The following is a 23,265-nucleotide window of genomic DNA, read 5'->3' on the forward strand; positions in this document are numbered from 1 at the left end:
CATCAGGATGTGTGGATATGAGGCCATGCTGATAGCTTTATTGAGAGAACATAAATGAACACCTGCAGTTTGAAACGAGCCAAAAAACTCCTCCTTATCAGCGGCATTTCATTCCCGCTCAGTGATAGTGTTTAACGTCTCTGCGGGGAGATGAAGCCCTCCATCACGTCTCTCAAGTACCACTGATATCTTTTGATTCTGATGAGCAGAGTGAAGAATAACAGCTGTGAATATCTAGATGCCAGAAAAGACACGACAAAAGCTTATGGAATTATGTAACTGGGACGTCATCGCGGCCCGGGATTATGACACACCCTCTCACTTGACAAACCACAGAGACCCCCGGTCCGGTCTGATCAGATTCATATTCGCTGTGTGGGCTTTAAATCCATCATAAGAGCTTATGTCTAGATACACAGATGTTTATGGCACAGTTACTGCGAAGATGTGTAAAATCAGACGTTAAATGTCAATCCAGTGCCATTCCAATGCAAATATTTATACCTTAAGCTTCTTCCTTATTTACTAGACATGCTCTGCTGCACATAAAGGGAACATACTGTGGTATTATCATAATTATGCGGATGAGTTATGGATTAGTCTTTAACCAGTGGGTCCTGGCTTGGGCTTCACTCACAGTTTAGATTGGGGTATAAATAGTCATTTATCCTTATTATATGCACAAAAAATACCTGTCGCAGATGAAATTTTAAGTGTAAGTGGTGATGACATTTAAAGTATCTTTCCCTCTCTCCCTTTTTGTCTAAGGCGATTGGTCGATACCGAGGATGAGCTCAGCGATATCCAATCAGATTCTGTGCCATCAGAAGTCCGTGATTGGCTGGCCTCCACCTTCACACGACAGATGGGGCTGATGATGCGACGGACAGAAGAGAAGCCGCGATTCCGCAGCATCGTACACGCAGTGCAGGCTGGGATATTTGTGGAGAGGTGGGGTTAACCACAAAGCAGTGTGCTAAAAAATGTCCTAGCATTGTAGAAGCTATTTGTATTTTTAAATGATAGAAAATCTACCTTAGTTTTCCTTTTCTGTGACCCTTGCAATTTAAATTATTTTGCTATTCTCCTTTTAAAACTTATATGTAAACAGCCTCCAATATGATGTAGGCATAAGTGTATGTTGCAGTGTCACATTTTGAACTCTTATTTTGGATGTCTCTTTCATTTCAAAGGATCAAAGGACATGCTATTATAATATTTATTAATATTTTGAATTAGCTTTTTTATTTTTATAAAATGTATATTATAGCAGTTCATTTTTTTTATATTTTCATTTTAATTTTAGTTTTTTTAGTTTGATGTGCTTTTGTTGATTTTAGTGTATATATACAGTACAGGTCAAAAGTTTGGAAACATTACGTTTTTTTATATTTTTGAAAGAAGTCTCTAATGCTTATCAAGGCTGTGTTTATTTGATCAAAAATACAGGAAAAAAACAGTAATATTGTGAAATATTATTACAAAATAATTTATTCCTGTGATGCAAAGCTGAATTTTCAGCATCATTACTCCAGTCTTCAGTGTCACATGTGACATCCAGTCTATCACATGATCCTTTAGAAATCATTCTAATATTCTGATTTATTATGAGTGTTGGAAACAGTTCTGCTGCCTAATATATTTGATGAATAAAAGGTTAAAAAGAACTGCATTTATTCAAAATAAAAAAAAATATTTTCTAATAATATAAATCTTCTTTACTATCACTTTTTATCAATTTAACACATCCTTGCTGAATAAAAGTATTGATTTATTTCAAAAAAAGAAAGAAAAAAATTACTGACCCCAAATTACTGACCAGTAGTGTATATTGTTGTTACAAAAGATTTCTATTTTTAAAAAATTTGCTTCTTTTTTTTTTTTACTTTTTATTCATCAAAGTATCCTAAAAAAGTATCACAGGTTATGAAAAAATATTAAGCAGCAGAACTGTTTCCAACTTTGATAATGAATCATCATATTATAATGATTTCTAAAGGATCATGTGATAGACTGGAGTAATGATCCTGAAAATTCAGCTTTGTATCACAGAAATAAATGATATTTTAAAGTATAATAAACTGAAAAACAATTATTTTAATAATATATCACAATATTACATTTTTTTTCTGTATTTTTGATCAAATAAATGCAGGCTTGATGAGCAGAAGAAACTTCTTTCAAAAACATGAAAAATAGTAATGTTTCCAAACTTTTGACCTGTACTGTATATATATATATATATATATATATATATATATATATATATATATATATATATAGGTTTAATTGATTTTTATTTTTATTTCAGTTTTAGTCATTTTAGTAGTTGCCAAGGTAAACATTTTAAGTTTTTCATCTCATGTTGTTATCAGCTTTATTTTAATAGTTTTAGTTAATAATATTAAAACTAGAAAATAAATACATTTAGATGTTATTTTTTTTGTAACCAAGAACACGAAGCAGGAACCTTCCAGTGTTAATAAATCAGTCTGAATCCTCTTTAAGGCCATTTCTTTCCTCGCCAGGCAGCATTAAAGTCTTCTGTGAAATTATTATAAATCTATGCATTGAGCTTAATGTGAGTCAGCGTATGCATGCACATACATCATCTTTTTGACAAGTCTGAATAAGTATAGTCACTCTGCCTCCCTCTCTCTCTCTCTCTCTCTCTCTAACACTGCACATACAGTATAAATTGCTCTGACAAAGCATTTACTTAAAGAAAGTGCAGGTTGTCCTCTACATTTTATGTTTTGTCATTTTGAAGGTGAAGATTATGGCATTGTGTTTGGAGTGCCTGTGGTCTGTGCTGCCGCTTTCACTTGATGTGTTTATCTCTTTCTAACAGAATGTACCGCCGAACTTCTAACATGGTGGGACTGAGTTACCCTTCCTCTGTCATAGCTGTGCTTAAGGTAAAATACTCACACACTCTTCCATTCTCATAAGCAGCCATTGTCCAATGGCTCTCCAACTATTACAACATTTTTTTTCAGAAATTAAACTTTTAAAACATGCTTTTCACTTGTACCTTTTCACTTTTTTAATTTGTTCACTAACAATGGCCAATATTAGATATAAATGCATCACAGAAGAAGTCAGTCATTTTTGTCTCCCCAGCCAAGCACTTGTTTCAGTTGCATTCTGTGGTGGAATTAAAGTGAAAATAAAACAAAAACATGGGTGCCGTCTTTCTCCTTTCGTTAACACTCTGTCCTAAATGCACACAAATAATATTTTCACACTTTTTGTCAAATTATTTGTCTACAGCTTGATTGGAAATGATGCACAAATATATACACTGCCTGGCCCAAAAAGATAAAGTCACTGTTTGGATTTAAATAGGCAAATGCTTATGGATCATTATTGCCGAGCCCGAGATTATTATGTTTCTAGCATGTTATATGTTTGGCAGCAGTTCTTCTAACCCTAATTGATGGAGTGTGTAGCTTTTCATTTCTTAAACAACCATTTAGGAAGACACATCATGGCCATATTCCAGGATGACAATGTCAAGATTCATCAGGATCAAACTGTGAAAGAATGGTTGTGAGGATCATGAAGAATCATTTCCACACAATGAATCGGCTCCCCTGAGTCCAGAGCTTAAATTCAGTGAAAGTTTTTGGGATGTGCTGGAGGAGACTTTACACAGTGCTGGACTCTTGCATTGACAAAACAAGATCTGGACCAAAAATGTATGCACGTCTTGATGGAAATAAATGTTTTGCTGTTATTTCCATCAAGAGCTGCATCAATTTTTGGTAAAAATGTGAAAAAGCTACAGACTCCATCAGTTAGGGTTAGAAGAACTGTTGCCAAACATATAATATGCTAGAAATATAAGAGCTTCATTATGTACAGTAGTGGCCAAAAGTGATGTTTTTTTATGACCCTACAAGTTTGATTAAACAATCAAAATATGAGGAAAATATTTTATAAATTTTAAATATTTTAAATATGAAGGAAAAACAAAACACTAAACTTGTTTAAGGTATTTATCTGGCTTATCTGACTAAGATACAGGTTTTATTTTACCGTGCAAAAAGAAAAGAAAAAATCCCCAAAAGCTCACTGGAGAAAGCATATATTGACTACAACATACCACAAATAAAACAAGTGACTCCTAGCACAACTATGTAATATGATTATAAAATCGTTAACACATTTTTAATAATAAGATTAATAATAATAATAATAAAGATTTTAAAAATAAGAATAATAAGTTTAAGACTAAAAGTCAGGGTCTGAGACAAGGGTAAAACAAAAAGAAATGAACAAATATAAATGAAGTTGTAATACAGCATTTCTAAAGGCAGTTTTAAAGCAGCATTATGCAGCTTTGCCGATTTCTTCGCTGTTTTCTCGCTTTTTGCTCACGGGTTTCTCTATAGAGCTCCCCCTACAGCTTCGGAATAGATATTTGACAACACTGTCGTCAAAACTCGTTGGCGACTCTCCCCCCTCCAATCTTCTCCCTCTGGTCATGTGCATTTGTTTTCAAAGAACCCGGCGAACGCACGGAGCCATGTCCACTGAGGTATGTATGATACCAGAGCCTGTCTACGGAGAGCCTTGGCACTCCCTATTAAGTCCTATTGTACCGAATTTTGGTTGTAGTTCCACCAGAGTTCCACTGGGGGCGCTCGCAGGCGAGTGCAAAATGAATGGGAGTCTATGGGGCTAGACGGCTAAATTTGTCTCTTTCACCCAATTGCCGTTGAGAAATCTCAGATTTGATTGTAGGTCTTGCAAGTTCAACATGGGTTATAGGTCGAAAGTTGAATGAACGAGTACTTATGTCCTTTCGATTTCTTACAGGTTGAGTTGTTGTTGCCCATAACACGCTAGCATTCTGCTAATGAACGCTGATTGGTCAGTGAAGGACTGATTACGACCAGAGATACCGCTTGATGGCATCGTGGCATCCGCAGCGGGACCAGAAACAAACAAAACAAAAACTCGTCTTGCACGTGTGTTTACCTGTGTCAGCTGTGTTGTCGATGCCTCGAGAGAAAAGAAAGTGCAGAGCGCGAAAGCACCAGAGTGACTGAAGGATTGCCGTAAAGCAGTATCTCTGGTCGTACATGTGTATGACGTCATTGACACTTTAAAAGACTTTTTAAAGCAAATAAGTGACTCTAAAAAATCTAACACCCAGCAATGTGTAATTTTTTTGCATCTCCTTTCGAATACAACATTCAAATTACTAGAAAAAAAATGATATCATGAGAAAAGTGGATTTTGATGGGTATAGCGTCATAGATCTCCATTCATTCTGCACTCGCCTGCGAGCGCCCCCGCATGGACAGAGACGTGTTAAAGCGCCGGCCCAAAGTTGCAAGGGTGGTTTTTCGGCTTACAGGCGCTCGGGGGGTGTGAGAAGACCACCATTCAACCCGAAAAAAGTCATATAACTATTCCAATGACTCCGAAGCTGTTCGGTTAAGGTAAAAAAGTTACTTAGTTCACCTTTAATGTAACAAAAAATAAAAGGTTGAAATAGGGATATACAAATGCATAAAATTGTATTTTCTCTTAAAGGAACATTTCACATTGCATTCATTTTCTTAGTCGACACATGAGAACCAATAGTGTTTAGCATCAAACCTGGCATGACGGAAGGTGCTAAGTTGAATATGCAGAGGGGAAGAGTGTCTGTTTGCTGAGTTTGTTTCTCTGCTTTTTCTCCTCAGAATGTGGATAAGTGGTCGTTTGATGTATTTGCTCTGAACGAGTCGAGTGGCGACCACTCACTCAAATTCATCTTCTATGAGCTCCTCACCCGATACGACCTCATCAGCCGCTTCAAGGTGAAAACAACTCTTGAAGAAGTGAGAGTAGAGGGCTGTAATGGTCTTTTTCAGAGTTATTAACACCGTATCTCTGACAGATCCCTGTATCAGCGCTGGTCTCATTTGTGGAGGCTCTGGAAGTGGGTTACAGCAAACATAAAAACCCCTACCACAACCTGATACACGCAGCCGACGTCACACAGACGGTACACTACCTGCTCCTGAAGACAGGGATGGTGGTAAGCTGAAACACACACACAGATCACATCAGAGGTCCATGACTGGAATGAATTAGGCCATTAGGTCAAGAGGTCAGGACAGATCTATTATAATCATAATTATGCTCCCTTAATGGAAAAGACTCAAGCTCAGTGAAATAATCCATTAAATATGGCAGATGAAATTAGAGAAATGTTTTATTTATTTAATTATATATATATATATATATATATATATATATATATATATATATATATATATATATTTTTTTTTTTTTTTTTTTTTTTTTTCAGTTCTTTTTCCAGGGTAGTGTTTTTTTTAGTATTGTATTACTGTTTTACTGTTTTATTATTGTTTTGAATTAGCTTTAATTTTTATATCTTCAGTTTTCATTTTCATTTTAGTTTAAGTTTTAGTAATTTTCTTACGTACGCTTGTTTTTTTTGTTTAAATATATATATTTATAACTTTATATATTTTTTTAAGTTTGTTGCCAAGCCAACATTTCAAAATTTCGGTTTTAATTTGAAAATTTTTGCATTTTTATTTTATTTCAGCTTTATTTAAAGGTCCCGTTCTGCGTGATCCCATGTTTCAAACTTTAGTTAGTGTGTAATGTTGCTGTTAGAGCATAAATAATATCTGTAAAATTATAAAGCTCAAAGTTCAATGCCAAGCGAGATATTTTATTTAACAGAAGTTGACTACAAAAAACGGCTCGTTTGGACTACATCCCTCTACTTCCTTCTTTAGTGATGTCACTAGAACCGTTTCTTGACTAACCTCCGCCCACAGGAATGCTCCCTCAACTCTACTGGCTACTTGCGCACTTCTTATAACTTAGGCTACTGTGTTTACTCAGCTCTTACGGTGATTTTCTGAAGTAAAACTGACGCTTCATCTTTTGTGTGATGTACAATAAACTTTATTAAACTCATCAGTATATGTTTGATCATCATTCAGACAGCAGACTTGTAGGCTATTAATAAATAATGGATACATACAAGCAGATGACAAATACGTTATAATAACCGTAATTAAACTACTAAACTATACCTGTTTCATCTCTATACAGCACTCTGACTCTGTAGGCATTATTGTCCGACTCGAAATGAACGCCGTTACTGAGAGTTTCTGATATTATCATCATTCCGTGAGGTGAAATTGTCCTGAGAGACTGAGCGCGAGCTCATGAAGCTCCGCCCCCTGTGTCGTCCAGCAGCACCTCATTTGCATTTAAAGGGCACACACTGAAACAGCTTGTTTTTCTGAGCCCCAAAAAATGTCAATTTAAACATGCTGTAAAAAATGATCTGTTGGGTATTTTGAGCTCAAACTTCGCATACACACTCTGGGGACATCAGAGACTTATTTTACATCTTGTGAAAAGGGGCATATAACGGGACCTTTAAAGGGGTACTTCAGCACTGGCAAAATGGGCTTTCAATAACACTAGGTGACCTATACAGTAGAAAGGTGAAAACATTTTTGAAATCGGTGCTGCATGACTAGAGAAACAGAGAAAAAAGGCAGTTGTCTTCCCTTTTGCCAAATAGGTCGGACAACTTCAACACCATCCAATCGCCGTCCAATGCCACTCCCACCAGTCTGCTATGGATGCGCTTACCGGAATCAAATACCGCCTTGCTTTAGTAGGAAATATATCATAGCAAACTTGTAGTCATAATGGTGTTGACTTGGGTGCAAGAATTCAAAGAGTAAACGTTTAGCGGTAGTGAGTAACCTTTGGTTTTTCCAGTGAAGGATCCAGTGTGTTGTAGACTTTTGCTGACAAATAAACATGAATTTCGAGTAAACATTGTTCATTTACAGCTACTGAACATTGTAACAATACAAAACCGATTGAAAATCAGTGAAGTTACACTTTAATTGACCAAAAACTATTTTTAATAGTTTATATCAACAATAGCAACACGGCTCCAGGCTTGTGGAAGCTCTTCCCTCGTGTTTACAGCGGTGAAATGCAACGACATTACTATACTTCATTATCAACATGCTCTTGTGGCAAAGACTGGTTTGTTGATTATAATGATCTAATGTGGCGTTGTTCCACTCGCTCTTAATTCAGAAACGGTGTTAATCATCTTGATAATGTTACGGTGACAACATGTCGAAGTCTGTGGGCACGAACTCAAGAGTAACTGCGCAGAAACCCAGCGGCGTAATCATTAATTCTGCTGACACGTTTGTGCTGCCGAACACACATACACACATCTTAAGCTTTTTAATGAACAATCATATAAGGCCTGTCATAAAGCAGCGGCTTTCTGAAGAGAATCCTCATGTGGTTTTCTCATACGAGGGTCATTTACACAGATCTCTTTATCTTGCATCTGACTTGCTCACAGAGAGGCACGTCTCTCATCAGAATGCACTTCTGCAAGACAGATGCAATGTGATGGTGTCATTTTGCACTCTGAACTGGAGTCTCTCTATTAAATGATTAAATATTAAGATGAAGTCCCACGGGAAGCAGCGTGCAGCTGAGAGCTCAAGGTCCTTCAGAGCTTTAGATTTAAGATTGATCTGTGTTGAAACGGCCATTATTTTACTGCTGTTTACTCAGTGCTTTTGGCTATTTTAATTTTCAAGTGCCCATATTATATTTATTTATTTTTGGGGCTCTCCTAGAATACATTTACATGATTTAAAGGGATAGTTCAACTAAAAGTGAATTTACTCACCCTCAAGTCATCCTAGGTGTTTATGACATTCTTCTTTCTGTTTTGAAGTCCATAAAAGTCCATATTTTAAACAAAAAACAAAACGTATATCGAACAAGAAAACATGTAGGGCGGGGCATGATTTTTCTCTATCAGGAGTTGATTGGATGGTTATTGTTTTTTTTTATAGTTGTGGTTTGTTATTGGAGTGATCTGAATCGAGTGACAGTTTGTCCCGCCCTCGTCATCAGAGAAGAGAAGAGATGTCACTGTGAGAGGGAGGGGAATTATTTTGATGAAAGATTACAAGGGCACATGAATTAAAAAATGATAATAATGATGTGCATGGATACATCATATATTGCAAATACTGCAGTATTCCATAAAAAAATAGGAATTGGCCATTTTGATTTCATGGTGACAACTTAATCTAAAATGTTTCTTCTAAAGTTCACCGTCATAAAAATGCACTTTTTGTAGCAAATATAAATAAAGTAAAAATAGTACAAATAAAGTACCGATCAAAAGTTCGAAAATATTACTATTTTTAATGTTTTTGAAAGAGGTTCACCAAGGCTGCATTGATTTGATGAAAAATACAGGGAAAAAAACTGTAATATTGTGAAATATTTTAACATTTTTAAATAATGGTTTTCTATTAGTTTAACATTATTAATGTATATATATAATGTATATTATTAATATATTAATAGTTTTCTATACTTTAACATTATTTCTGTGATGCAAAGCTGAATTTTCAGCATCATTACTCTATTCTTCAGTGTCACATGACCCTTCAGAAATCATTCTAATATGATGATTTGATACTCCGTTATTATCAGTGTTGGAAACAGTTGTGCTGCTTAATATTTTTTTGGAACCTGTGATTATTTTTTTTAGAATTCATTGATGAATAACAGCATTTATTCAAAATGGAAATCTTTTCTAACAGTATAAATCTTTACCATCACTTTTTATCAATTTAACACATCCTTGCTGAATAAAAGTAATAAATTATTATTTTTTTAATTTCTTTCAAAAAAAAAGAAAGAAAAAAAAAATACTGACCCTAAACTTTTGAACTTTAGTGTATATTGTTACAAAAGATTTCTATTTTAATTAAATGCTGTTCTTTTTTATTGTTTTATTTATCAAAGAATCCTGAAAAAAGTATCAACAAATAGTAAACCGCAAAACTGTTTTCAACATTGATAATAAATCAGCGTTAGAATGATTTCTGAAGGATCATGTGACTGATGAAAATTCAGCTTTGCATCACAAAAATAAATCATATATTAAAATAGAAAAGCGTTATTTTAAATTGTAATAATATTTCACAATATTACTGTTTTTCTGTATTTTTGATCAAATCAATGATGAGCATAAGAAAAACATTTCCAAACTTTTGACCGGTATTGTATTTCTAAGGCAGTTGTGGTGTAACAAAAAAGAAAAGATTGAAATGTAGGGTCATAAAAATACCCAAGATATTATGCTCTCTGAAAGGAATAGTTCACTCAAATCTAAGCACAGTTTGAGATGTTTACTAGGCATTTTTTAATCAGGAAAACATCTTAGAAGATGGTGATTTCAGCAGAGGTCTCTATGTGCTCTTTTCCATTAAGGAGAAATGAGATGTTAAAGAGCTCTCATGCGTGATGTTTCTTTCCTCTCCAGCACTGGATGACAGAGTTGGAGATTTTAGCCATGCTTTTCGCCGCTGCCGTCCACGACTACGAACACACCGGGACCACAAACAACTTCCACATCCAGACCAGGTAACGCATGAGAGCACTGGGTGAGTCATCCATCAGACTCCTACGCTACTGTCACGAAACCTCAACATGAGCCGGCTGGATCAAACTAGCATGAACAACTAGCTTTCTGACCAAAACCTGACCTGGGACAAATTACAAGAATGGGGAAATGGGAATAAAACAAAAACACAGTTTTGATAAGGAGTGTTTTTTTTTTCTCCTGGTTTCCTTGTGTCAGTGAATTGGTTTGTATGATGTAAAAAGTTTGGGGTTGATAAGACTAAATGAAATGTGTTTTTGAAAGAAGTCTCTTTCAAAGCCTGTATTTATTTGACCAAAAATACAGTGAAACCGTAATATTGTGAATATATTATTACAATTTAAAATAACAGTTTTCTATGTGAATATGTTTATTTCTGTGACTTATTTCAGCATCATTACTCCATTCTTCAGTGTCACATGATCCTTGATAAATCATTCTAATATGCAGATTTGCTGCTCAAGAAACATTTCTGGGGCCGTATTCACAAAGAATTTTAAGGCTAAAAGTAGCTCCTAACTGGCGAATTTAGGAGCAACTCCTAAAAATAATGGGCGTGTCACTCGTAACTTTAGGACTCCTAATTTTTTTGACTAAGAGTAATTCACGAAGCATTTTAGCCCTAAAAGTAGCACCTAAGCCTGGGACAGCTTAAAAGAAGTCGAGAGGACTCCTAACTCACTAAGACCTATTCACAAACCGCTTTTTGTGGCATTTCACGTTGCGATGTTTTGAAATGCGTATGCGGCGGCTACAGGAGCTTCCAATCGCGAGGGAACAATTTTGCATTGTAGGCATAACTAGATGCAATAACGCCACCAACAACAACCAAAAATAGACTACTCATTGCATGTAAACTAATTGTAACGTATCATTGTGAATCAAATTAGAATGTTCTTCTCTTTGCAAACGGAGGCATATAGTGACAGATTAATTCAATAATGTTGCAAAGATATTGCATCAATCCATATGTTTCATTAGGCTACTAGGCTATTTGTTTTGCCTTACTCTTTATTCATTTAGGCTATTTATTCAGTTATTCATCATCTTCCGTCCTTCGCACTACTTGTGTAGCGCACGCATTCTCAGACCTGTCACCTGTCACTCATCATCGTAGGGGAGGTGTTTGGAATCATTCCTGCGTTACAATCATCAGCCAATCAAGGTGGTCACTTCAGTCAAGCTCGTGCATGAGTAATGACGTCATCCATAGCAACGAAGACACTCTTAGTTTAGGAGTTGTCATTTTTCTTTACTAAGAGTAGGTCTGAAAGGCATTGTGAATAACTTTTAAGAGAAAACTCCTAGCTAAAATCTTTTAGTGCGATTTAGGTGTACTCTTAGTGGTAAGATAAAATGCTTTGTGAATACGGCCCCTGATTATTATCAATGTTGAAAACAGTTGTGCTGCTTCATATATTTGTGGAAACCATAATACATTTTTTTCAGGCTTCTTTGTTGAATAGAAAAAGGAAAACCGTGTGTATTGAGTTTGCACTCGTTCCTTCAGGTCGGACACAGCCATCCTGTACAACGACCGCTCTGTCCTGGAGAGTCATCACGTCAGCGCTGCGTATCGACTGCTTCAGGACGACGACGAGATGAACATCCTGTACAACCTCTCCAAAGATGACTGGAGGTATCATCCATCATTATGTACATTTTCATCATTATCTCACTTCTTTTGTCTCCAGAGAACAGACAAACTGACAGTTTGACATCAATATTCTGTAACTGCAATATCGTGATATCTCTTAGTAACTGAGTTTTTCTTCAACTATTGATTTTGATTTGATTTTTATTAAAACTTGCAGATTTCCCCTTTTTTTTCTTTTTGTTCAAATAAGGTCTTGTTCATTTATTCATTCATTCAAACTTAAAGCCAGACTCTCAAAAATATATAGTATACGTATATATACAGCAGCACATACTGCTATATATATATATATATATATATATATATATATACACATACAGTGTTGTGTTACTAATTATCTACATTAATTACATCTTCAACAGTCTAATTAGATAACTGTACTAATTACTCTCTAATTGGATTACTTATTAGTAATTACTTTCTAAATCCCATATCAACCTCAACCAGTCGAACAATACAAGGATAGACAAGAAACTGCTCTTTTAATTCTTTCAAATAAACAATATACAATTGCATAAATTCTTGAAATGAGCAAAGTGTTTAAAGGGAGAAGGTTACATTTAATAACATACATTTTAACATTAGATATAAAATGTTGATGTTAAATCCACTATTGTTTTATATAGATTTGTTCTATAGTTTATACAGTATTTAATGCAATTACAGTAATAATTACTTCGTAATTTAATGTTTTATTACAGTAATAATTACTTAGTTATTAATTACACTACACCAACACTGCGTGTTTATATATATATAAAGAAGTTGGTTTAGAAAAATTACAAAAATAAAAAAGTGAACGGGTTTTAAAGCGCTATTATTTTAAGAGACTAAATACTCAAAAAACTAAAACACTACTGTCAGGATATACTATAGACATGCAGTAAAAAAAGAAGGCTGAAAAGGCATGGCCAGGGTTATTTTTGCGGCTGACTTTATTGCATATGCATTTGTAGGAGTTTCCCTTTCAGACGCAACATTTATGGGAGGAGAATATTTAAATGAATCATGCAAGGTCATTTACTAAGGTTTGCGCTAGTCAATTTACTGGTGTTTGCACTATTATTTAACAGTCAAAAAAGCCCATCTATAATGCTAATTGGTAGATTGCGTTGGTCACTATAGAAATGATCCGGCTGCGTCTGTGTCCTTTAATTTACTATTGTTCTTTTAATCGGTAGATCACGCGCAGAACTTTCTACTCTCATCTGCGCTTTTTTGGTCTAATCTGCCTTCAGTAAATCTGGCCCAAAAAGTGCTGAAAGCTATTTTAAACTAAACACAAGAGATAAAGAAAGTCCTGTGAAGTTTTACAGCAAGACAGAGATGGAAATGATTTATTTCTCATTCAGAAAGAGGACGGTTGAAGCGCTTTGAAGCGGAACTGAACTTCTTTCTCCGGTGAGGAGATTCAGTGCTGGTGTTTTGTGTGCTTGTGTTTTTAGAGAGCTCAGGGCGCTCGTGGTCGAGATGGTTCTGGCCACTGACATGTCCTGCCACTTCCAGCAGGTCAAAGCCATGAAGAACTTCCTCCAGCAGCCCGAGGGGTGAGAAACCTTTACAAACACAGATCCGACCTGTCTGTCACCTTTTGCTTTGTCTGCGTCTCCCCAGAGCAAGATGTTATTGGTTAGAGGTTGTTCTTTCATAGCAGTAGAGACTTTATTAAGATTGATGTTTCTAAAGATTCCTTAAGAGAAATAAAAAGAGACAAATGATACGGAGTAAAATATAGAGCTGTAAAATGAATGCAGATCAGATCGTTTGGTTTTAGGAGAATTTGATACAAAATGTTTGAGTTCTTATTGGGATCTTTTGATTAAAGACTTTCTTATTTTGGCAAATCTGAGCAGTTAGCTGTGTTTTTTAGGTATCTTCTTATTAATGGATTAATGGGGACTTGTTCTCAGGAGAAACATCTGAAAATGTATGTCATTTAATCTCCATTTAATCTCATTGTCATGTGTCAGAACAAAAACGTATTTACCATTCAGATTGGTGTTTTCTTCTCCCAGAATTGATAAACCCAAGGCTCTGTCTCTGCTGTTACACGTGGCCGACATCAGTCATCCAGCCAAGAACTGGGATCTGCACCATCGCTGGACTACGTCACTGCTGGAGGAGTTTTTCCGACAGGTTTGACTCATGTTTGTTCTTCAGATCCGTTCGGAAGGTGTATGCGCTTGTACGTATGTGTGAGATGAAGCTAGAAAAATCTCATCTTGCACTATGTATTTTAATCCTCTCTCGGTTTCGCTTCCTGTTCTCTTCCGATTGCCCTTTCATCCAATCACACGCAAGCCTGCGCCAGGGTTATCATAGGCTGCAGAAACGAGAGCATATGGAGAAGTGTGTCATTTGAGATTGTTTACACCTGAACATAACCCTCTGAAACTAACTGGCTTTCACGGCCCTATCGAATGCAGGTCCCGAAATTAAACTTTGGCATGATCACGTGAACAGCACTTGGCTCATCTTTTAAACATCACAGTAATGTCATATACATGTATTTTATAATACAAAAATTTTGTTGGAAATGCTTAAAGGAACACGCTGACTTTTTGGGATTTCAGCTTATTCAGCGTATCCCCCAGAGTTAGATAAGTCCTTACATACCCTTCTCATCTCCGTGCGTGCCGTAACTTACCCACCGCTAGCCTAGCTTAGCACAAAGACTGGAGGTAAACGGCTCCAGCTAGCATACTGCTCCCAATAAGTGACAAAATAACGCCAACAAATCCACGTTGCATGCACTTCAAAAGGATGAGGAACTGATACGTTAAAACCGACTTCATCATTACTGTTCGTGTCACTGTTTGTGTAACCCATACGCCAGCTGACCAATGAGAACGCGGGAGAATGATGACGATCCATAACAACAGACATAGAGACCAAAGCTGTTGTGGATGCGCTCAACTGAAACCCTCCGCAACTGGCAGATTTGAAGAAAATGATCATCGTTTGGCAAATAAATAAACGATGGACAGTTACATACGTTACATTTTATCACGTAAGCTTTATGGTACACATCAAACTAGGGAATTTCTAGTAATCTGTAGTGTTAATATTAATTAGCGAGTCCACGAATGGCTTGGGTGTGCAGAGCATTCGCAGCTTATATGGACTGCACTTGCCCCTTATATATATTATATATAATTATTGACTGTCAAAATAGGCCCAATGCACTAATGGACTCTGTCTGTCTCTTTTGCTTTGTAAAGTGAACAATGGAAGGGAGTTGCTTTCTCTGTATTACCTCCCGATCTTACCCGTCATCTGTTTATCTGCTACTAAAGGGACTGTTATAAAGTACATTCACAGCTCTATTCTCCATAGAGTGGGCTTCATAAATATGCTTTGATTGATTGACAGATTAGAGGATGGGAGCTATTCCTGTGTGTGTGTGTGTGTTTGTTTGTGTGAGTGTTTGTCTAGTATTGTTCCAGCAGCTGTACACACCAGGAGGCAGATCAATCATAACAGGCTGAACATAAAAGCTTGACAGTTTATTTTAGTCTGCCTTCAAATAATGTTTACGAATATTTAGTATATGAAAAAAATATATCTGAACCAGAGCTGCAACTGTCCACCGCGTCATTTCATAAGCATTTATCTGGATTCAGACAGGCTAGTATCCGGCCACAGACTGCTGACAGGGCTTATATTGAGTACGGTTATGGTGTAGCAGACTCAGTGAGCAGTGCAGAAACATTTAATTTAACTCCCATTTCAAGATGAATGAGGCTGTAGGGCTTTACATGGCACTTTCCACAAATATGCTGCACTTTGGCACTACTTTATAAGTATCAGAGCTTCAGAGGCTCAAATAACAGGTTCTTTATTGGAAGAACAATTGATGTTAATAAGTGATTAGTTAACAAAATAAGTTTTGCTAGTTAGATCTAGAGCAAATAAATTAGGGTTTTGAACTGTATTTATGTCTTAATTTTTAGTAACAAACCTTGAAATCCCCGATAGAAAATAAAACCACTCATACAATATTTAGTTTGATAATCTGCCCTTTTTAATGGAAGACGTCAAGCTTTACACTGTAAGTTGACGAGTTGATTTATCCACGTTTTAATATGCCTCTGGGTCATTAAGCTTATAAGATGAATGCCGAGGCTTTTTAGGTCAGGTATCATCTGCGACCTCTGACCCAGTTCGTTCGATGGATTCCATAGCTGTGATACGCTGTGTTCCCAGCAACTGGGAAATTGTCAGTGGGCGGAATCACACAGACGAAAACAAAAACAGACATCCCGACAAAGTAGAATAACTGCTTAGAAATTGCATTGTTTTTTTGGAGAAACGGGTATGTGAACTAAATATATGAAACATATTATGGTATTTTTATGCTTTAGTTTAATAAAAAATAAATAAATAAATAAATGCAGCACCTTTAACTATTTGTTGACTTGAAATAATTATCCATTTGAGGCCCTATTTTGTACACTTTGTTTGTGGAAAGTGCCACATATTTCATACCTGTGTTGGTTAATAATTGTGCTATATATTTGAAAATGTCCCCCTGATAAGATACTGTGTAATGTATGAGTGTAGCTGTGCAGTTGAATGATGTGTTTGTGTTTGCAGGGTGATAAGGAGGCAGAGCTTGGTTTACCTTTCTCACCTCTGTGTGACCGTAAGTCCACTATGGTGGCCCAATCCCAGATCGGTGAGTGACAAACACACGCGAAGTACGCAGACACAAATGCTCACAATTAAATCTCAATACTGCAATTGCAAATGTATTAATAATTACGCTAAATTGCAAATACAGGTGAAACTTATAAAATTAGAATATCGTGCAAAAGTTAATTTATTTCAGTAATTCAACTTAAAAGGTAAAACAAATATATTATATAGACTCATTACATGCAAAGTGAGATATTTCAAGCCTTTATTTGTTATAATTTTGATGATTATGGCTTACAGCTTATGAAAACCCCAAATTCAAAATTAGAATATTGTGAAAAGGTTTTCATAAGGCTTATGAAGGCTTGAAATATCTCACTTTGCATGTAATGAGTCTATATATTAGTTTAACCTTTTAAGTTGAATTACTGAAATAAATGAACGTTTGCACGATATTCTAATTTTTCTCGTATTAAGCTGGAAAAGGGGGAGAAAATACACATTTCAGCTTTAAACTTACCATACTATAGCTGAAACACATGGCTATTTTTATTTGAATATCTTTTTAAAAATGTAGCTCAGTGCAAAAAATGAAGCATTTATCTGTTTTATTGACTGTCATATGTTGGCACAAATGCTTGCAATTAAATGTAAATATTGCTATCGCAAAACTATGAATTACGCTAAACTGCAATACTCGTATTAAGAGTATAAAATGACACCTTTCAGCTTTAAACTTACAGTGGCTATTTTTGAAGATCATGCATATGAGGATCATTCATTCAAACATTTTTTTTAAATATCGTGCACAAAAATAAGCAATTTCTTTGTCATTTTCTGTAGGTTTCATTGATTTCATCGTTGTTCCCACGTTCACGGTTCTGACGGACATGACCGAGAAGATCGTCACGCCGCTCATTGAAGAGGCCACGAGTTCAGGCCTGGCTGGATTTCGCAGGTCAGAGTCTGGAAGTCTGCTTCTGCAGTACAGGAATAGAGATAACGAATGCTCATTAAGACGAACCAGTCAAATTACTGCTCAGGCCGCAATAATAGCTTTCCTTAGTGTCGAAACCCAATTCACTGGTTCTTTTGCAGTCATTACTGCAAATCCAATTCAGTCCCGATCAGATACCTCAGTTGGATCGTTTAGAAAAAGAGTGAATGTGAGTAAGTGCACTGCTGTTTCTGACCTTTTTAATTCAGTTTAAAGTGATCCATCAGGTCAGACAGCTCTCACTCCACTCTAACACAATTTAAGTTTGAAAGTTTCTTTGGACTCTCTAAGTAGGAGTTGAATATCCACTGACTAAGCTTAAGAGCGCATACTTTCTTTGCGTAACAAATTGCATCTTCTGCATATAAAGGACTGAATTATATCCCTTCCCTTAGAATGTATGGTAAACTAAAACAGACCGGAGGTTCATAGAAAGGACACAAAGCAGCAGCAGCATAATAATGATCAACAGAGCAGGACATTTAGGTAGATATGGGGATGTTACAGAAGCTTAGTGGATGTGATTACTGCCGATGTATATGCAATATTGTGATTTATGACGAGTCCTATTCAACCAGTATTACTGCCGGAGATTCGAAGAGGAGCAGTGTGAACAGCTCTGGGTCTGATGGAAGCGGATCCCTGAACTGCTCGCTGCTCACTGTGGACCTGAAGAACTTCAAGGCCATCTGGAACGAGGAGGTTTCTCTGAACAGAGAGCGCTGGAAGACGCAGGCGGATAAAGGTGCGAGCAGATTCATCCCTGTGAGAATGCATATGTTTGAGAACTGTATCTGGGACGTCACGCAGAATAAATCATCCTCAAACAGGACGGTTTGCACACTGGAACTCAACAGCAGAACACATTTAGGAAAGACATACGGTTTCCACAAAAACATGAATCGGCACAACTGTTATAATTATAATAAATGTTTCTTGAATAGCAAATCAGTATATTAGAGTGATTTCTGAAGGATCATGTGACACTGAAGACTGGAGTAATGATGCTGAAAAATCAGCTTTTTTTAAATAAATTCAATTAGTAAACAGTTATTTTTGTTTGTAATATTTCTGTTTTTTTTTTTTAAATACTTTTTTTTATCAAATAAATGGTGCCTTGGTGAGCATAAGTGATTTCTTTCAAAAACATTAAAAAATCTTATACCATCCGAGTTTGAAACCTTCAAATGTGAATATTAGTACTGAATTGGTACATCCAAACTTTTGTAGCATTTTGCACATTTCATGCATTCTGACTCTGAGTGAGTGAATAGTGATGTGAATAGTAATGTGCCTCTCACTGTGTCTCATACCAGAGAGAGAGGAGAAGGCCAAACGAGAGCTGGAGGAACAGCAGGAGGCAACCGTGGAAAACAGAGACCCGGAGCTGGCGGGACCAAAGAAAGACAGGGTGGGAGAGGACAACCCGGAGCCTGGGGGGGGGGACGGACCCCCAGAAGAAAGTCCCCATGACCACTCACAAAAAGAAGGGGAACATCGGAAATTACAGAACGGTATTGTGATCAGATGAAATGACTGTTACTGTCAGCTCAGTTAATGTTGCTCAATTTCAAGATGCATCACTGACTGCCCTCTGGTGGATAATAATCAGAGTGATAAGAGTAACTAACACTGTGTGTGTGGAATGGGAGAATTCCTTCCCACTGCATTCTGTGCATTATGTACTTGATACAGCATGCTATTCAAAACCATAGTTTGCCACATAACCTCATTAGATTTATTTAAGCGATATCCATTTATCACTTGGGAAATAAATTTAATTTGATCAAATCTATCTATCTATCTATCTTGTCTGCCTGTCTGTCTGTCTGTCTATCTATCTATCTATCTATCTATCTATCTATCTATCTATCTATCTATCTATCTATCTATCTATCTTATCTATCTTATCTATCTTATCTATCTATCTATCTATCTATCTATCTATCTATCTATCTATCTGTCTGTCTGTCTGTCTGTCTGTCTATCCATCTATCTCTCTGTCCGATCACATTTTGTCTTTTGTCTGTTCCACTGAATGTGTGCTCATCTGACGTCTGTGAACAGGAGAAGTGTCTGAAGAGGCAGAGTCACCAGCAGATGAAGATAAGAGAACACTCAGTGGTAAACATGCATGTTTGTTCTGTATTCTGTCCGAATACGCTTTTGATGTCACTGTAGGTAGTTACAGAATGTATTAATATCTGAATGTCATTGCATCATATAATAAAATATCAGACCGGGTGGCATTGTTGAAAAGAAAAGTGCACCTGTGGTGTCTCTGCTAGGACACCTGTGTGAACTTCACCAAGAAAATCCCCAAAACACCAGTTACTTAAAAGACATTGAGACATCTGATATTTCATACGGTGACATTCAGGTTTTTAACTTTAAATGTGACTGAAGTTACCCTAACACTATATTTTCAATGGTCCACTTTAGACATTCTACTAACTATAAGTAACTACGTGAGGAATGTTGGTAACCAAACGGTTTTGGTCTATAAATATATCTAAATACCAATTCAGATGCAGATTCTGAAAAAAATCATGGCTATTGTAGCCTAACAATTTAAGTGCAATAAATTCTATGTTGAATAAAATAAAATATTTATTTCTATAAAAATACTTTTTGCAATGTCTATTCGATGCTTTTCTCATTTAACACAACAATGACTTTAAGTGATCTTTTGGGGGTAATTTTGAACTCTGTACATGTCAACTAACTCTCATTACAGCATTAGACTATCTGCTTAATTTCTGCTAACTCTTTATTTTAATGGTCCCCCAACAGACAGTAACTTTGCAACCAACTTATTCTACCTACCTGAACCCTAACCTAACAGTCTACTAATACTCTAACATGTAGTTGCAAATCCACTTATAGTTAGTAGAATATGTAAAGGTGACCACCGAAATAAAGTGTAACCAAAGTACCTAAAAAGTTTTTTGCTGTTCTCATGTCTGAGGCTGTTTTTCCTGACATCAGTTTCTTCACTCTGATTCGAGCAGAACCTGCGAATGCCTAGAGTGATTTCCAGTGGCGTCTTGCGGTCCGACTTCAGACACAGAAGCGGCGAACTTCCCCTCGGTTCTGAAGGTTCACGGCGCCCTCTAGAGGACACAGCTAATGCTTACATCACTTTGTGTTCGGCCTCTATCCCCTCCAAAGCCTTTGCTGCAGTTATCTCCAGACTTTCGTAAGACTGATCCCTCTGAACGATGAAGAATGTCACAGGCGAGGGACAACGGCTGCTTTTGTCTGGTCTGTTTCATTAACTGAAGCAGATCTCATTTCCCTCCCAAACCTTTAGAGAGCAATGAGTTCATCCGCTAAGAAAAAAGCATGCAAGAGCTGAAACAATGCCATTATACAGTACACACGAATTCTTGTTAAAATCATTTGTAATTACACGCACAAATGCTTTCTATGTCTTTCTGCATTTGCAGTCGGATGACTTGCCACGTGTCTATGATTTAGATCTAAATACTATATGCTACATAATATATAATATGCGGCCTGCGTTAAACTGTAAATATCTAATCTTAGCAGTTGCACCCGTGATCAATATTCACCCAGATCTGCTTTTGCGGCAACATGACATTGTGTTCAGTTATTTTAAACACGCTTTACTCAAAATGGACTGATTTTTATTTTTATTTTTTATGCAATGTCTGCCTCCGACTCGCGTTTGTTGGCAATGCCTCATCAGCTAATAGAGGTTGCGTATATGAAACCCTGAATGTGCATATGTATTATTATTGTAAATGACTGTCTGCATTTAGATCAGAGCTTTTATAACTGAGAAAAGCCGTACGAAGTGGCAGTATTTCTTATTGGAGCACGTCTGTGTGCAGCTGTGGAGTAGAAAACGCCGGATTCAACCTAAGATTTTTTCCTTCTCTCGCTTACCTTCAGATGCCTTTCTTCATGTAGTCTTTCTGAAAGCGAACCGAACGCAAACGTCTTCTACAGGAAACGCTCACGCACAAACTAGCAGTCACCATAGACGATGTAAGTCTTATAACTGAACGTAGTAGTGTGTAAGTCATAACCATATCACTGTGCTCGCTCTGCAATACCTAGATATTTGCCGTACGTCATTTTTACTGATGTCCTGAGGTTTTTGTGACAAGCGTTTCTCTGTCCTTTGAGCAGGCAGTCCTGAACATTTCAGCCCAAAATCAAAAGAAAGCAAATAGGAAATTACATTTTGCATGATGAAAACAAACCCATTTTTAGGACCGTTATGTTTTTTTGAGGGCCTTTTAACATGATTTTCATGGCGATATAAGCACATTTTCCTAATTTCTTCTCATGAACATATCCAGACGTTTTACTTTTGAGTTTTTGTAATTCATCTTAATCTTAAAGACGCTCTATCAAATACACTACCATGCAAAAAAAGTCTCATGTTCACCAAGGCTGCACTTATTTGATCAAAAATAGGCCTACAGTAAAACTGTAATATAGTGAAATATTATTACAATTTAAAATAACTCTTTTCTATTTTCATATTTTTTAGAATGTAATTTATTCCTATGATGGAAAAGCTTCATTACTCCAGAATTCAGTCACATGATGTATCAGAAATCATTCTAAAGGCATTATATTTATCATCCTTGGTGTGAACGGGCCTTAATATGCTGGTTTGCTGCTCAAGAAACATTTCTGATTATTATCAATGATGAAAACGGTTGCTTAATATTTTGTGGAAACCGTGAAACAATTTTTTTTTCAGGATTCTTGGATGGACAGAAAGTTCAAAACAACAGCATTTATTTGAAATAAAAAATCTTTTGTAAAATTATAAATGTTATTTTTGATCAATTTAATGCATCCTTGCAGAATAAAAGTACTATTTTATTTTTTTAAATATCTCATTAACCCTAAACTTTTACATGGTAGTGTTGGCCTATCATTATTGTATAAATACATTTGCAATTTAAATAATATATCATTGTTGTTTTTAATATTCCATTAATAATGAAATTTGGTGTTTTTGTTTTATTTTTGCTTTAAGGCAATCCGAATTAGTTAACATAAATGACATAAACATAAAATATGCATTTTTATTATTCAAAAATAACTGCTGAAATATTGGTTTTTAATTCAATATAATTTATACTTTTGATTTCAGGGTTAAATGTGACTTGGACATGTTATTGACAGGTTTTGTGAAGTTCATTCATTATGAAGTTCAGCATTCAGGAACTGCTTTGTTAATTGGAACATTTAACTGTTATTTTCTCCTATTTGTTTCATCTGTTGTTGTAAATATGGTTTCTCTGACCTGAGACAGGATAAACGTGTACATTCACAGCGACTCTGGCATGTTCTGAGGGTGTGATGTGAGAAAAGCTGAACTTCTGAATTATTGTTTTTGTTTATACAAAGCCTGTAAAACAATTCTTCCTTACTGTATCTAATTTATGTATATTATTTACCGAGTTATTGGTGTAAAAGTTTGTTTTT

The 23,265-nt window shown here is 36.1% G+C and overlaps 1 protein-coding gene across 5 annotated transcripts in view; it reads left to right on the forward strand.

Annotated features, from left to right (window-relative positions):
* The window catches only part of pde1cb (phosphodiesterase 1C, calmodulin-dependent b), a 95,782-nt gene extending 73,828 nt beyond the window's left edge, over window positions 1–21,954 (forward strand). For 4 of the 5 annotated variants that reach the window (XM_079876340.1, XM_079876341.1, XM_079876343.1 and 1 more), the window contains 14 exons: window positions 769–951; window positions 2,852–2,918; window positions 5,700–5,816; window positions 5,897–6,037; window positions 10,379–10,479; window positions 12,009–12,137; window positions 13,601–13,702; window positions 14,171–14,291; window positions 16,752–16,833; window positions 17,637–17,751; window positions 18,369–18,535; window positions 19,107–19,304; window positions 19,858–19,914; window positions 20,802–21,954. In XM_079876340.1, coding sequence (XP_079732466.1) covers window positions 769–951; window positions 2,852–2,918; window positions 5,700–5,816; window positions 5,897–6,037; window positions 10,379–10,479; window positions 12,009–12,137; window positions 13,601–13,702; window positions 14,171–14,291; window positions 16,752–16,833; window positions 17,637–17,751; window positions 18,369–18,535; window positions 19,107–19,304; window positions 19,858–19,914; window positions 20,802–20,818 — 1,597 coding nt within the window. In that variant the 3' untranslated portion in view covers window positions 20,819–21,954. Of the gene's footprint in view, window positions 1–768; window positions 952–2,851; window positions 2,919–5,699; window positions 5,817–5,896; window positions 6,038–10,378; window positions 10,480–12,008; window positions 12,138–13,600; window positions 13,703–14,025; window positions 14,083–14,170; window positions 14,292–16,751; window positions 16,834–17,636; window positions 17,752–18,368; window positions 18,536–19,106; window positions 19,305–19,857; window positions 19,915–20,801 lie in introns of all 5 variants that reach the window. The other variant, XM_079876342.1, reaches the window with a different exon arrangement.
* Window positions 21,955–23,265: the final 1,311 nt, after the last annotated feature.

Source organism: Squalius cephalus (genome assembly GCF_949319135.1).
Source record: "Squalius cephalus genome assembly, chromosome: 7".
In the NCBI taxonomy this organism is placed as follows: Eukaryota; Metazoa; Chordata; class Actinopteri; order Cypriniformes; family Leuciscidae; genus Squalius; species Squalius cephalus.